We start from the raw sequence: 16,232 nt of genomic DNA on the forward strand, positions 1-16,232 counted from the left end.
TGACGTATGCCGTAAAGCAGTCGAATTTTGTAGTTCTTTTTGTGCTCTGGTTACTACCCGAACCCCGAAGTTACATAGTGCCAGTAAAAGCGATACAGACCCTGTCAGGCTATGGCAGACGTGTCATTCAACCTATTGTAAGTCGATGTACCATCACAAGGATCTTGGAAATATATTATGAAGGTTGAAAAGTTACATAGTGTTGCTTTAATGTGGACGTATTCGTTTTAATTCTCCGTTTCTAAACTAAAACGCAGTAGTGTGGATGGGGCCATAGTAGTAGATAGTCCGCCCCTTTCCTGGGTGAACTGACCAATATACTTAAGAAACTTTGAGCGTGAGAAAGTTTCTTTGTCTACTCTTGACAGCCTAATTTGCATAGTTTATGATGGTGTTAGAATTTGTCATTTCTACTCCAAAAGATGGTAAACATAGTATAATTCATTTTATGGTAACCTACTATATATATATATTTAGCTTAGGCAAACCGAGAGGTTTAATTCGGTACCAAGATTGATATGTCCGGAAGATACAAACATAGAGATACATTCTTATTCTTTAAAATAAGCACAGTTCAACTAACACAACTAGAAAGTCATAACTAGGCTAATATAAGGGGGGGAAACATACATGCTTACAGGAATATATCATATACATTTCAGAATTACTTATATTCTGAGTTAGATGCAAAGAATGTTTGTGTATGTGTATTGGGCATCTCGGAGAGGGCTTTTCCGGCCACCTGGACTTCTTGCTTGCCGAAAGGCGGAATTGAACTGATTACGATCTGTTTGAAGCTCACAACGGAGTTTGGAGGTGTTTCTGTTCAATTTCCACCAGGCCACAAACGTGTCAAAGGGAGCAATTCGATTCAGACTCATTGGCGCCAAGCTGTGATTTACATGATATGAGTCAATGGGTTAAAAGCTTTTCTGAATTTTAGAATGAGCAAGTTATCTTGATTTTGTCCATACGCTACATATGAGAAATTCTCATTTATGTGTAGCTAATATTTGAATGCATAGTGTTACTCACACATGAGACACCTATATGAGAGCACTTAGTTCATTTTACAGGTTTGTTTTTATCAACATTGTGAAAATAAATTCTTTAAGGATAAATGAATGTGATTTTTAAAAACAGTTATTCTATGTATTAACTTTTAATCTATTTATGTTATAGTTCAGTTCAACAGAAGAGATCAGTACCAGAGCCCAGCTGTGTGTCTATGAGGAGTGATGCGTCTATGGGTCGGCCTGTAAATTTTAAGAGTGCAGATACACAACATGAAATCAGGTATTGTGTTTCTGTGAAAATATGACTACTACAGCATATTTTTTATTATCAGAATAATATTGGTGAGATTTTCCTCAAGATATGAGAAATTCTCATTTATGTGTAGCTAATATTTGAATACGTAGTGTTACTCACACATGAGAGACGTATATGAGAGCACTTATTTCATTTTACAGGTTTTTTTTTTTATCAACATTGTGAAAATAATTTTTTTAAGGATAAATGAATGTGTTTTTCAAAAACAGTTATTCTATGTATTAACTTTTAATCTATTTATGTTATATAGTTCAGTTCATCAGAAGAGATCAGTACCAGAGCCCAGCTGTGTGTCTATGAGGAGTGACGCGTCTATGGGTCGGCCTGTAAATTTTAAGAGTGCAGATACACAACATGATATCAGGTATAGTGTTTCTGTGAAAATATGACTACTACAGCATGATATTTTTTATTATCACAATAATATTGGTGAGATTTTCTTCAAGATATGTGTAGCGAAATCACCTCAAATGAGGGGAATGTATAATTAATAATTAATAATTAACAATTAATCATACTGGTTATGAGCCATTATTACCTACACATTTTAAATCACCCAAAAAGGGAATACATAGCCCGTATATTTGTATCTCTGTATATAGATAATTAACCACAACGAATTATAATTAATTATAAATAACCTATACAGATAGGCTATAGATCAAATTTCAGAATAACCTACAAAATTAATTCCACATCGAATAATCCGTTCGTCCACCGAATCGACCATACGATCTTCTTATCAACTCTCAGGGAGTATTCTTCTTCTTATAAACTCTCAAGAAAGGCCATTCTTCTGGCCATGAAGCATAACCTTCTTGTTCTATAAGATTACTAACCTGTAGGCTGATCAACAATGTAAAGCTTAAGATCACACATTTAAGAGGCTTTGAGACAATCAAGCATATAATGGGTTTTTAATAAATGAAACTATAAACATACAACTACATTTAACAAAGAAAAACAGTAACGAAAGTAAATTAAGAAAGAAAGAAAGAGCAGATTACAGAATGGCAAAATATCACAAACAGTTAACCATTGAGAGCCAGCAAAGTATTAATCACCTTAAAGACAACCTTAAATGCATTTAAATCTCGATAGAAATAATACTTGCATGGGACTTTGTTGCTGAGCGAGAATGCGTGTGTGTGAGTGTCCGTCTTTGGTGTGTCCTTAGTTGGAAGCGTTCTTTCGGTTCTCCGGAGCGCTTGTCGTCCGTAGGAAGTTCAAACGGTTTACTTGTAAGCGAAGTTGCCAGAAACTCAGTTTAAGTCCGTTTCACTCGTAGGTAGAAATGAATGAGCACGACACTAAAACGGGGCAAGACATAAAACAAAACTCGGAGAGAGGACAAACTTAGATAGACAAAACAAACTTGAAGAAAAACAAAAGCTTGAAGAGAGAACTTGAAGAGCGAAAACATGAAGAGCGAGATGAGCACCGTTATCTTCCTATAAGAGAATTAGGCCCCATCCACACTACTGCGTTTTCGTTTAGAAACGGAGACCTTTTGCTACGTTTGCACCTCCCGTCCAGACTAAAACGGCAAAAACGAAGACCTAAAACGGAGAAGTTTAGAAACGCTGCCGACCCCGTTTTGCGTTTTGAACCGCCAGAGGGCGTTTTAGTGAAGACGGGTCAAAACGGAGGATTTTAGAAACGATGACGCAGAGGCTCACGCTCGGCTCTATGATTGGGTGTCATCAGTCATGGAGTATACACAGGTAATATTCAGTACCAGTAAACTCCACCCGCTGGAACAGTTTCTTACAGTAAGGTGCGTCTCAGGCGCAATGCGTGCATGCTAGAAATAGAACCGACGCCTATTTTTTATGCGACACGCAAGCGTCGGAAGCGTTTCCAGGCAAAATAGAATAGGAAAAGATGTTTATATGTCATTTTGGCACAAATGCATATTAATAAATGACATTTTGATGTTTGAAAGCATTTTTTTAGGGCTGTAATCTCCTAGTCAATTAGTCGATTAATTGGTCGATACGTTCTGGCTCGACCAAAATTCTGATTGGTCGATTTTTTGCCGCGTTCATTTCATCAGGTGGAAAGCACTAATTGCTAAAGGGGGTGTTTTCAGAGCACCCCTGTTTCACAGATAACAGTCTGTCTTCAGAACACCCCCTTGCTTTCACTTCTTTTGGTTTAGCCCAACCCACTGGAGAAGAGACAGATTGAATAAAGTAGGCTACTAGAAGGTTTTCTGAATATTATTTATTTAATTGTGAGAGCGTTTAATTCATAGTCAGTCCTCTTCTACCATGTCAACAAACACATCGGCAGTGTGGCAGCATTTTTTTTTTATAGAAAACGGGAAAAAAGTCGAATGCAAATTTGCGCTGTGCCCACTGCTTGTATTCGTTTTGAGCCTATGCTTTATTTTTCAGTTATGCACATTATTTCGTTTCTGCTCTTGATCTGGTTTGTTTAATAAATATTCTTTTTTTATTAAAGTGGACGTCTTTTTTTTATTAAAGTGGACGTGCCTTTTGTGTTTAAGAGTAAAAGCTTTAAGTTAATAGTCTATTCGTGTCTCAGCCGCGAAGCTGAGCTCCTATGTTCATGCGAGCTGCACAGAGCGGCTGAAATGATAGTGTCTGTCAGTTATTAATTATACATATGACAAAAACAATTGTCTTAATTATGTTGTATATTCCTCAAAAGTTCTTGTGATGATATCACTAGTTGAAAACAGTACTATTTTCGGAAAGCATAGGCTCTGATATTGCGCAGGTGCACGTGATGCAAGGCTGTCAGAGCCGACAGACTTGTGTGACTCATTTCAGTGCAAAATAATTAGGTAAAAAACGATTTAATATACTGGAAATAGCCTACTTGTTTTTTATGTTTATTTATAATTCATTTAGGCGGGCAACAAGGCTACCAAGTACTGCGCACAGTGCGCAGCTAATTCATTTAACGTTTTTTTTTTTTTTTTTTTTTACGTAATTTTTAGTCGAAAATTTCAGGATTTCAGTCGAACAAGATTTTGTTTAGTTGATTACAGCCCTAATTTTTTTACAGTCTATGTTTGAAAGTCTCTAGGTTTACACCGGCACGCGCATGCCCAGTGTTGGTGAATGGTCACGTGATCCGCGTTTTCAGTCCTTTTAATGTGGACGATACGCAGCTAAAACGCTGGTGTGGACGGAGATCGTATTCGTTTTAATTCTCCGTTTCTAAACTAAAACGCAGTAGTGTGGATGGGGCCATAGTAGTAGATAGTCCGCCCCTTTCCTGGGTGAACTGACCAAAAAGGCGGAATTGAACTGATTACGATCTGTTTGAAGCTCACAACGGAGTTTGGAGGTGTTTCTGTTCAATTTCCACCAGGCCACAAACGTGTCAAAGGGAGCAATTCGATTCAGACTCATTGGCGCCAAGCTGTGATTTACATGATATGAGTCAATGGGTTAAAAGCTTTTCTGAATTTTAGAATGAGCAAGTTATCTTGATTTTGTCCATACGCTACATATGAGAAATTCTCATTTATGTGTAGCTAATATTTGAATGCATAGTGTTACTCACACATGAGACACCTATATGAGAGCACTTAGTTCATTTTACAGGTTTGTTTTTATCAACATTGTGAAAATAAATTCTTTAAGGATAAATGAATGTGATTTTTAAAAACAGTTATTCTATGTATTAACTTTTAATCTATTTATGTTATAGTTCAGTTCAACAGAAGAGATCAGTACCAGAGCCCAGCTGTGTGTCTATGAGGAGTGATGCGTCTATGGGTCGGCCTGTAAATTTTAAGAGTGCAGATACACAACATGATATCAGGTATAGTGTTTCTGTGAAAATATGACTACTACAGCATATTTTTTATTATCAGAATAATATTGGTGAGATTTTCTTCAAGATATGAGAAATTCTCATTTATGTGTAGCTAATATTTGAATACGTAGTGTTACTCACACATGAGAGACGTATATGAGAGCACTTATTTCATTTTACAGGATTGTTTTTATCAACATTGTGAAAATAAATTCTTTAATGATAAATGAATGTGTTTTTAAAAAAACAGTTATTCTATGTATTAACTTTGAATCTATTTTTGTTATAGTTCAGTTCATCAGAAGAGATCAGAACCAGAGCCCAGCTGTGTGTCTATGAGGAGTGACGCGTCTGTGATTCAACAAATACATTTTAAGAGTGGAGATACACAGACTGATCTCAGGTATTACATTTCCACAGAATATATGATTAAAAAAGACATTGTGTTTATTAATACTGTGGTATTTTAATTTTACAGCCATGAAGTCCTCAACAGGTTTAGATCAAATCTGATGAAGAAGTTTGAGTGTCTGTATGAGGGAACAGCACAGCAGGGAAACCCAACACTCCTGAATGAGATTTACACAGAGCTCTACATCACAGAGAGTGAGAGTGGAGAGATCAGTAATGAACATGAGGTGAGACAGATTGAGACACAATCCAGGAGAGCAGCAACAGAGGACACAACGATCAAATGCAATGACATCTTTAGACCTTTACCTGGACAAGACAAACCCATCAGAACTGTGCTGACAAAGGGAGTTGCTGGCATTGGAAAAACAGTCTCTGTGCAGAAGTTCATCCTGGACTGGGCTGAAGAGAAAGAGAATCAGGACGTCCAGCTCATATTTCCACTTCCTTTCAGAGAGATCAATTTGATGAAGAACAAAACACTCAGTCTTTCAGATCTTCTTCATGTCTTTTTCCCTGAAACTAAAGAAATGGAAATATCCAGTGACAAATATAAAGTGTTGTTCATCTTTGATGGTCTGGACGAGTGTCGTCTGTCTCTGGATTTTCAGAGCGATGTGAGGTTGTGTGATGTAAGTGAATCAGCCTCAGTGGACGTGCTGCTGATGAACCTCATTGTGGGGAATCTGCTTCCCTCTGCTCTCATCTGGATCACCTCCAGACCAGCAGCAGCCGATCTCGTCCCCTCTGAGTGTGTCCATCGAGTGACAGAGGTACGAGGCTTCAATGATCCACAGAAGGAGGAATACTTCAGGAAGAGAATCAGTGATCAGAGTCTGGCCAATACAATCATCTCACACCTGAAGTCCTCAAGGAGCCTCTACATCATGTGCCACATCCCTGTGTTCTGCTGGATCTCAGCCACTGTTCTGGAGAAGATGTTGAGCGAAGCAGAGAGAGGAGAGATTCCCAAGACTCTCACTCAGATGTACACACACTTCCTGGTGGTACAGATTAGCATCAAAGACACAAAGTACAAAGAGAAGAAGAACACAAACAAAAAGATGATTTTCAAATTAGGGGAACTGGCTTTTCAACAGCTTGTGAAAGGCAATGTGATCTTCTATGAGGAAGACCTGAGAGAGTGTGGCATTGATGTGACAGAAGCATCAGTTTACTCAGGATTGTGCACTCAGATCTTCAGAGAGGAGTTTGGCTGGTATCAGGGGAAAGTCTTCTGCTTTGTTCATCTGAGTGTTCAGGAACATCTAGCGGCTCTATATGTGCACCTCTCCTGTACAATCAACAGCAGAAATGTGTTTGACCAAATCATCAAACGAAGTTTGTTGTCTAAAGTCATAGACTGGTTACGGCTCATTTATCCAGAAGAACCTGTTTCATTATCTGAGCTGCATCAGAGAGCTGTGGATGAGGCTCTACAGAGTAAAAATGGACATCTGGACCTTTTCCTGCGGTTTCTTCTAGGTCTGTCAGTAAAGTCTCATCAGATGCTCCTACAAAGACTAATGAAACGGACAAGTAGATCTGACAGCAATGAGGAAACAGTTGAGTACATCAAGGAGAAGATCAGGACCATTGACTCTCCAGAGAAATCCATCAATCTGTTCCACTGTCTGAATGAACTGGGTGATCATTCACTAGTGGAGGAAATACAACAGTATCTCAAATCTGGAAGAATAAAGGAAGCCAAACTCTCTTCATCTCAGTGGTCAGCTGTAGTCTTTGTGTTGTTGACATCAGAGAAGAAGCTGGATGAGTTTAATATTAATGATTTTGCTGGAAGAGACAATAAAACTGAACAACTAAAGGTTCTTCAGAAGCTTCTTCCTGTGATTAAAGAATCCAGATCAGTTCAGTAAGTATCAATCAGAACAATCAGTTCACTGATAAAACATTAGGAAAATAACAGTTCGTCTTCATACAATCTTCAGTACTGCAGATGTTGTCTTGAGGCATTACAAACAAAGTCCGAAAATGTGTGTATGAATAAATAATTCAGGTTTACTAGTTGAATGTTTTTGCACATAAAGAAGGAATTTAAATATTTTAAATAAATGATAAAGAATTTAAGATCAAGCAAACAACTGTGCAAAAAGAAACAGCGCATTTATCAAGTAGCTCAAATCTCCTTAAAAACATTTGATGTATGGTTTACACAGCAGAGTCATACATTTACATTTTACTATTAGATGGACAATTAAACATTTACTTGATGTTTAGATTAAAGTTAAACATTTTAAATTTACTGTGAAATTGACAATTAAGAATCAAATCACTGAGTATGTGAAATTAGTGATGGTTCTCTAGTAAAGTGCAGATTTAATGTGTAGCAACGACTCTTACATAACAAGAATAGCAATGTAAAATGAGACATTTAAGATTATTTTCAAGTCATTACAAGCAACAATTAGGAATGGAATTTCAAAAATATATTGATATGAATGTAGACAGTCTATTAATCTGTTGTGTGTATCTATTTTGATATGCTGTTTTGCAGCGTGTGATTGGCCATCGGTCCTCTCAGCAGCAAGAAAAACAAAACTTTTATTGAATGGATTATGTATAGCCTCGAAAGAGCGCTTCCTTTTCAATTATTATAAAGCTGTCACTCATCTCAGTTCACAATCTCACAAAGTTCCATTATAAACAATAAAGTTGTCTACACTGCATAAAGAAAATCTGTCTTTTTGTAAATGAGAGGATTCACGAGCGTGAAGAACTCTGCACTGAACAAAAAAGAGATCAGCAAACATGTCTTTGATTGGCTACATTTCTTACTGCTGCAAAAACACTTTGTAAATAGAAATATTTGACCATGAACCTTGGATAAGAATTGTACTTGGTTAAATTAAATTGGAATTGAAATTTGTTGGAAAGCAATTTGATGGAGTTTAAATTATTCTATTTGATTTTCATCTCTCTACAGGTTGAGTAATTGTGATCTCACAGATGAAGGTTTTGCTGCTCTGACTTCAGTTTTGAGTTCAAACCCTGAACACCTGAGAGAACTGAGTCTGTCTGGGAATAAAATAGGAAAATCAGTGAATCTAGTGTCTGATGTACTACAGAATCCTCACTGTAAACTGGAGAAACTGTGGTAAGATCATATTTGACTCTCACACATGAATAACAATGTAAAGTATATTTGAAGTGTTCAGCCTCTTTCTGCTGCTGTGAGTTCAGATTATTGAGCTGTAAATGATTGAACACATGAGCTGATCCTCAATAACATGAAACTGCAGGACTGAGAGTCACACTGAAATACACACTTTCACACACAATCAACATTTCAGTCTCTTGACTTTAAACAGACTCGAGCTCAACACAGTCAGAACTGAGAAATGAAGAACATGCTGGATTCATTCTTACTGTTAATTATGTTCATATTTCTGCATTAACACTTTCTAAAGTATTGTTTTTAATTTTATAAAATGAAAACACACTCACACACACACTCAAATTGACACTCCATACATATTACCGTATTTTCCGGACTATAAGTCGCACTTTTTTTCATAGTTTGGTCTGCGACTTATATATCAAAATTAATTCATATTTGACTGACATGAACCAAGAGAAAACATTACTGTCTACAGCCGCAAGAGTACAGATGCTGCTCCTGTAGGCTACCCCTGAAAAACTGTTAACTGAAACATTAACCTAAAGACAACTGAGAAAGCCTGAACACAAACAAAATGCCCCCAAAAAGAAAAAAATCTCCTTGTTTTCGGTGGTGACGTGTTCATGTAACATGTAAGGGTGGCCTTGCCAATAAAGCACCTAAAAGCTGTCACAAAGAACCGGCAAAAGTAATGATTATGAATATGTCAAATATAGCAAGGAGACATTTTAATTGTTTATTAATAAACAAGTGTTTTCTGTGTCAGTGTTGGCTGCATAGATGAAGTTGACGATGCTGACTCGCGATCTTCGCAGTTGTGAACGCGTCAAAGAGAAATGCACATTTCATACGGATTACATAAGCAGAGAGCAGTCTGTTTTCATTCATTTTGAATTGTTCTGTTTAAAAGTAGACATTTCAGTATAGATATATTTCTCAGGTCTGTGAGGCAAGTAGGCTACCTTATACGCTGAGTTTCGGTTAATTTAAGAGACGAGCTCCAGTTCACGCGCCGGCGCCTCCGTGTCATGGTTATCTTTTTTATGATGTTTTATAAACAAAGTTCGGGAGGAGCACGTTCAAATAATCAATCCAATCAACTTGTCATCAAACAATTACTATATTCCAGCATGAGAGGAAGCATATATATATTCACTCTGTCAACTCACCTAACATTTCTTGACAGTTTTTCAGCATCCTTCCACCACCCCGACTCCTAACTCTTGGCTTATTCTTTCACAGCCAGGAATACGGGGGGAGTACTCTGGGTTCGGGACGAATACAGAGCCCGGAGCCCTCTCCTCGGACAGCACGCCAAATACACTTTTATTCTATCTGACTTATTTGTAAGTGTTTAATAAATTTCTTATTTATTAAATCCAGGCAATTGGTTGATGAAACATTGATTAAAATTGTAACAAAAACGACTCGGGTAAATGCGAATTAGCTCAAGCATATAGGGAATTTTGGAAATATTAAAAATCATAACTCATGGTCATAATTCATAAGTCGCATGTACATTTATTTTATCAATTATCGAGATTACCTTGTTCTGTAACTGGTCTGATCACCATGCAATTCGTCCAGCGAATAAATGTGCGATCAGTACAGTCAAGAAGGGGTATTTACAAACTCCAAGAAAGTTTTGTGTTCTGGCCACGGACATCAAACTTTCTGAGTGTATGAATTAAGAACTACTAAATGTAGTTTATATCGAGCTTGTAGTTTAGATCTTTTAGTTTCATTGACTTATAAAGTGGGTTTTCAAACACAGAGACAATTAAAAGTATAAATGGGTTTATTAATAAAATGGCACACACTAGAGATTATATGAGCTATAATATAAACGTACGTAAAAATGCAAACAGTAAAACAGACAACATTTAACCAAACAAAACATAAAACATCGCGTGGTCAGAATAAATGAAAGGAAATGAAAGAAAGAAAGAAAGACAGAGAGAAGAGATAGAGGGTAACTTAATTCACAGACCTAAGAACTGGACACCTGAAATCAGCGTTTAGAGAGAGTTACGTTACTTGCAAGATTCTGTGTTCTTTCAGTGTGGTGCTGAAGGGGCGCGCGTGCGCGTGTCCGGCTGGTTTGCATCTAGCTTCGTCTTTTGGGTCGTTTCGCAAGACGATGTAAAGCCTCACTTGAATTTAACGTTACCGAGAAAGTTCAGATTCATCTCCCGGGCAGGGAGAGGTTGCAAATCTTGGTTGCAAAGGACGCAGCTACGACTCGAACATGGGTTCGTTCGATAGAGAAGGCCAGGGCCTCCTTCAGATGTTCCTTGGAGAAGCGCTGCGCCGGGGAGAAGAGGAGAGTTGGAGTTGAGTTGAGTGTTGAGAGAGAGTTGAGAGCAAGTCCCGTCTTTTGAGGGAATCCCGTGTAGAATCCCTTTTGCGTGAAGGGCAAATCATCTGTCGAGATTTTTCGAGCGGGAAGATTCCTTTGTCCGGTTAGACACGCCCACTCGAATGAGTCATGATTGACTTTAACTTGAGAGGATTTTCTCCAGACATATGAACTTTATAAAACAATGCGCATCACTGCATTCTGCTATCGGAATTCAACTCCGTTAGCTGGAGAGGATTACAGAGATATCAAAAATAGAATATAGACGTTGTAGCAATGCAAAGATACATTAGTATGCATTAGTATAGGCATTTGCAGTTCTATTAATGTTACAAATAGGACATATGCTTTCCTATGGTTTACACACACCTCTTAACACACAAATTTATATATTTAGTACATTTAAGAGTGACTTTATGGGTAAAAGTCCTTTTCTGTAGGGGTTTTCTGTTTCAAAGTCCAGAGTGTGTTTGTGTGTGTGCGTTGGAATGTTGCGCCCTTGTTGTCTCCTTTGCCTAGGGCTGGATGAGCTTGGTGGTCAACTTTTATGACCTGCCAATGAGATCGGGTTACGGGATGCGATTCTACTGGGAGAACATTCTTCAAAAACACATTTCAGAGCCAAACACTCGAAGATCATAACTATATGATCAAAACAACATTAATCACACATACATACAGGAAGTTCAGATACAAGTCTGAGTTACACACATTAAGAGGATGTTAAGTTAAACGCAAAGGATGTTTGTGTGTGTGTGTGTGTGTGTGTGTACGTGTGTGTGGAGTATCTGGAATGTCACGAGTCTATAAAAGTCACAGGGAGTCCACGCTGAACTGGGGGGGGTGGGGGGTTTCAGACACCCCGGCGCTGGTGAATTACCCCTTAAGGGAGTAATATTTAACCAGAGCTTGTCTTCCTAAGGACAAAGAAGATGTGTTCGACACCCTCATGATTCACTTAATGTGAAAAGCAGCTGTCCGGATGTCATTGTTGCTACAAAATTAAGATACAATTAATACAAGACGAAATTAAATTTAAAGACAGGCTTTGTGCTTTCTGTTTGTGGTCTCTGTGAAAGTTATAAAGCAGTCTTTTAGTGCCGCTTTCAGAGCGGTCACGTCTGTAATGGAGAACTGTCCCATCTGTAACATAATTTTTTTGTGTGAAATAAATTTCGAAATAAATTTGACTTATATATGTCTTTTTCCTCTTTATGACGCATTTTTTGACTGATGCGACTTATACTCCGCAGCGACTTATAGTCTGGAAAATTCGGTACATAGTACAGTTTTAAGTAACATAGTAAAACTAGCCTACATTGTGAATAGTGTCATTTATTAAAGCAGATTTTGCACAACACTGACTTTTAATATAGTGCAATAAGAGATTGTTTTTCCTGATTGAATGATACTTTAGATGTTTTATGATCATGTTTTGTGACATTTTAGATCTCAATCTAATGATCCATCAAACATATTAATTTGTGCTTTTAAGTTTGAACTTTCTCTTTAATAAAGGATTCACTGCTAAACTGATCTGATCTGAACTGAGAGAGTGAAGTGTGTGTCATTGTTCTCTACAGGTTGAGTGATTGTGATCTCACAGATGAAGGTTTTGCTGCTCTGACTTCAGCTCTGAGTTCAAACCCTGAACACCTGAGAGAACTGAGTCTGTCTGAGAATAAAATAGGAAAATCAGTGAATCTGCTGTCTGATGTACTACAGAATCCTCACTGTAAACTGGAGAAACTGAGGTAAGATCATATTTGACTCTCACACATGAATCACAATGTAAAGTATATTTGAAGTGTTCAGCCTCTTTCTGCTGCTGTGAGTTCAGATTATTGAGCTGTAAATGATTGAACATGTTTTACATCATCAACCAATGACACGTTTGGTGATGTGAGCTGCGTTACACGCGGGATTGAAATGGTGGCTACAGAAATCTCTAATGTTTATTTTGGTCATGGCTTGTCTTGAAAAACGAAGACAATGTGACGGTTGTCGTAGGAGAAGTCACACTGCAGGACTGAGAGTCAAATCTTCAGACACTGTCAGAATCTCATCGGAGGGAAAATTTTATCGCAGCGGTCATTAATCGGCTGTCGGTGATCATATCAAATAGAGCTGCACGATTAATCGCAATTAACATGAAATCGATTTTGCTTATCCCTATTATGAAATCGCAAAAACTGTGATTATTTATTATGTGCAGCTTGTCAGTGACGTACGGCTCTGATCAGTAGTAAACGCTGCTCCATCTGAAAGCACTGTGAGTTTGAGTCGCTTTTAATGTGCATTTGAAAAAGAAACACTTACCAAACATCTTTCCAAACATGAGAAGCATTTATGAACCTTTTGTCCAACAAAATAACAAACTAATCATCAAACACTTCAGGTTTGGGCCTAAGATCAGAGGATACTTTTAGGATTTGCTAAATTTGTCTCAGACGGCCAAATCGTGGCCAAAATCGCACAGTGTGCAGTCGGCTTAACAGTAAACTAGCCTATGTTGTGAATAGTCTCCTTTATTAAAGCATATTTTGCACAAGACTGAATTTTAATTTAGTGCAAATAAGAGTTTATTTTTCCTGATTGAATGATACTTTAGATGTTTTATGATCATGTTTTGTGACATTTTAGATCTCAATCTAATGATCCATCAAACATATTAATTTGTGCTTTAAGTTTGAACTTTCTCTTTAAAGGGATACTCCACCGAAAAATGAAAATTCTGTCATCATATACTCACCTTCATGTTGTTTCAAACCTGTATGAATTTCTTTCTTCTGCTGAACAGAAAGGAAGATATCTAGAAGAATGTGAGTAACCAGACAGTTTTAGATACCATTGACTTCCATAGTATATTTTTTTCCTACTATGGAAGTCAATGGTATCTAAAACTGTCTGGTTACTCACATTCTTCTAGATATCTTCCTTTCTGTTCAGCAGAAGAAAGAAATTCATACAGGTTTTTGAAACAACATGAGGGTAGTATATGATGACAGAATTTTCATTTTTCGGTGGAGTATCCCTTTAATAATGGATTCACTGCTAAACTGATCTGGGCTGCGTTTCCAGATGGGGTGGGCGGTATGACCAAAATTCTGTTTCACGGTATCACTAATTTTATTTCACGGTAACGATATATTTCACGATATAGTTATTTATATCTATAGTTATTCTCGAAAAATCGACAAAAAGGGCTTTGTATAATAAATAAACCCAAATACTTTAGAAATGAAAAGTACTTCACTTTGTTTGAATTTTCTTTTTCTTTTATTTGGTAAATTATTTCTTTGGTAAACTATTTTTAATAGCTAAATACAAAACACTCTCATCAACTTTTAGATTAACTGCCCCCAACTGATTGATATTAAATACAACTCATAGGTGCAATTCAACTTTAAATAAAGTGTTGCTGAATAAGTTTTCAATCTCATGTTAATGGCTTTACTTCATCAATCAGTTTATAATATCTGAATATTTTATATTGAACTATTCTATTCATAATAAATTAGTTACTTCCTTTTAATTTGGTAGGATATTAGTAGATACTAGTTATGTTTAAATGTTTTCCCGGTACATTTTTGCCATGTCTGCTTTTAAAGGGCTTGTTTTGCTCTTTTTGTGATATCTGGCAACCCGTCACCTTAAGCTTTTAATCAAGAGAGGTTCAGAAGTGTCAAGTAAGTTCATCAAGTTCATAAGCGACTAGGGGAACAGCAGTATGAAAACCGAACAGCAGCTACTGTTAGTGTTGACTAAGTAGTGTAAATTATACACACCTTGTAACTGCGCCATTATTTTACATAGCTCGGTGAACACCGACACACCGCGCTCCCTCTCTGTGCGTGTGCACGCGCGCGTCTTTTGCATCAGTAAAATGCAATCGGTTAATTTGAGTGACAAGTTGTAACCACTCATTGAATCAAATCAATATTTCATCAGCTGGTTCAGTGGCCAATTGTTTGGAGTTAGAAATATATAACTCGCGCTGCATATTTAGTAATTTTGCCTCAGATACAGGATTGTACATTTGCTTTAACAAGCAGGTTGTTCATTACCACGGCAACCGCTCGCGTGTCATACTGAATGCGAGTTTCGTGTTTAAAAAGTAACTATACATAAGAGACAGAAAGATGCAGATAACTATGCATTATTTAAGGTTATTTCTATTCGTTACGATATTGATATATGAACTGTTGTTGTCAAGTAAGCTTCATGCTTTCCCCGTTGCGATCGTGCACTCCTCTAAACTGTAGCCTGTGGGTGCTGCACTGCTCTAGTCTAGTTGACTGCTGCGCCTTTCCCCCCGAAAATATCACGTTAACAACAACCCTTTAGAAAACGTAATTCCTTTGTGGATCCTCTTGATCTGCTTTCTCCATGTTTCATTGAGAAGTCTCAGTGTCACACACGCTGCATGTGAGTTAACCACGCCCACTTATTTACATGTCGCGGTATACACGGAATGAAAAAATCTGTTACGGTTGACATTTTCTACCGCGGTAACGATATATACCGTCATACCGCCCAGCCCTATTTCCAGATAACGATGGATCGTATCACTTATGAGGATTTTCTACGAGCGACTTTACGAACGTTTGTGTTCATTTCACGTGTTTCTCACAAAAACGGACTTAGCATGATCGCACGCAGCTGTGCTTTAAGTTCTACTTAAGAGTCGCTGTCCGTTTGTCAAGTGCTGAAATGTCACCTTGTAGAATGGCTCGTAATTGTAGCACACGCTTGTATTTTGAAATCTGGATTGCCTTGGATTACCTGTGTCTATCAGAGACCTGGCTACATAAAAACTCTCCAAGTGCAGCATTAAGTTTCCCAGGCTATAATATCTTTAGGAGGGACAGGCCTGAAGGAAGAAGAGGGGGGTTAATGTTTTATGTCAGAGATACCATCAACTGCCGTCAAATCCAGTGGAAACATGAAAATGGGCTTGAATGTATCGGACTTAATATTACATTGTCTCCACAAATGTCCTTCAGCCTTATTGGCTTGTATAGACCACCCTCTTCCACATTAGTTTTGTTTTTAGATCAACTAAAGAGTATACTAAAAGAATGTAATTCTGGAAAAGAGGTAATTTTAATGGGGGATTTTAACATAAACTGGGAAGATAAATGTAATAGAAGTGCCCTTAAACAAATTACAGATATTTTTGACATGACACAG

General features: G+C 37.5%; 1 protein-coding gene across 1 annotated transcript in view; it reads left to right on the plus strand.

Annotated features, from left to right (window-relative positions):
• Positions 1–16,232, plus strand: part of LOC309506434 (NACHT, LRR and PYD domains-containing protein 3-like) — a 59,038-nt gene that overhangs the window by 16,924 nt on the left and 25,882 nt on the right. The window contains exons 4-9 of the mRNA XM_082180381.1: positions 1,183–1,296; positions 1,583–1,696; positions 5,020–5,133; positions 5,417–5,530; positions 5,606–7,414; positions 8,486–8,656. Of these exons, the coding sequence (XP_082036507.1) occupies positions 1,183–1,296; positions 1,583–1,696; positions 5,020–5,133; positions 5,417–5,530; positions 5,606–7,414; positions 8,486–8,656 (2,436 nt within the window). The remainder of the gene's footprint in view (positions 1–1,182; positions 1,297–1,582; positions 1,697–5,019; positions 5,134–5,416; positions 5,531–5,605; positions 7,415–8,485; positions 8,657–16,232) is intronic.

This window comes from Leuciscus leuciscus, assembly GCF_965113295.1.
Source record: "Leuciscus leuciscus genome assembly, chromosome: 9".
In the NCBI taxonomy this organism is placed as follows: domain Eukaryota; kingdom Metazoa; phylum Chordata; class Actinopteri; order Cypriniformes; family Leuciscidae; genus Leuciscus; species Leuciscus leuciscus.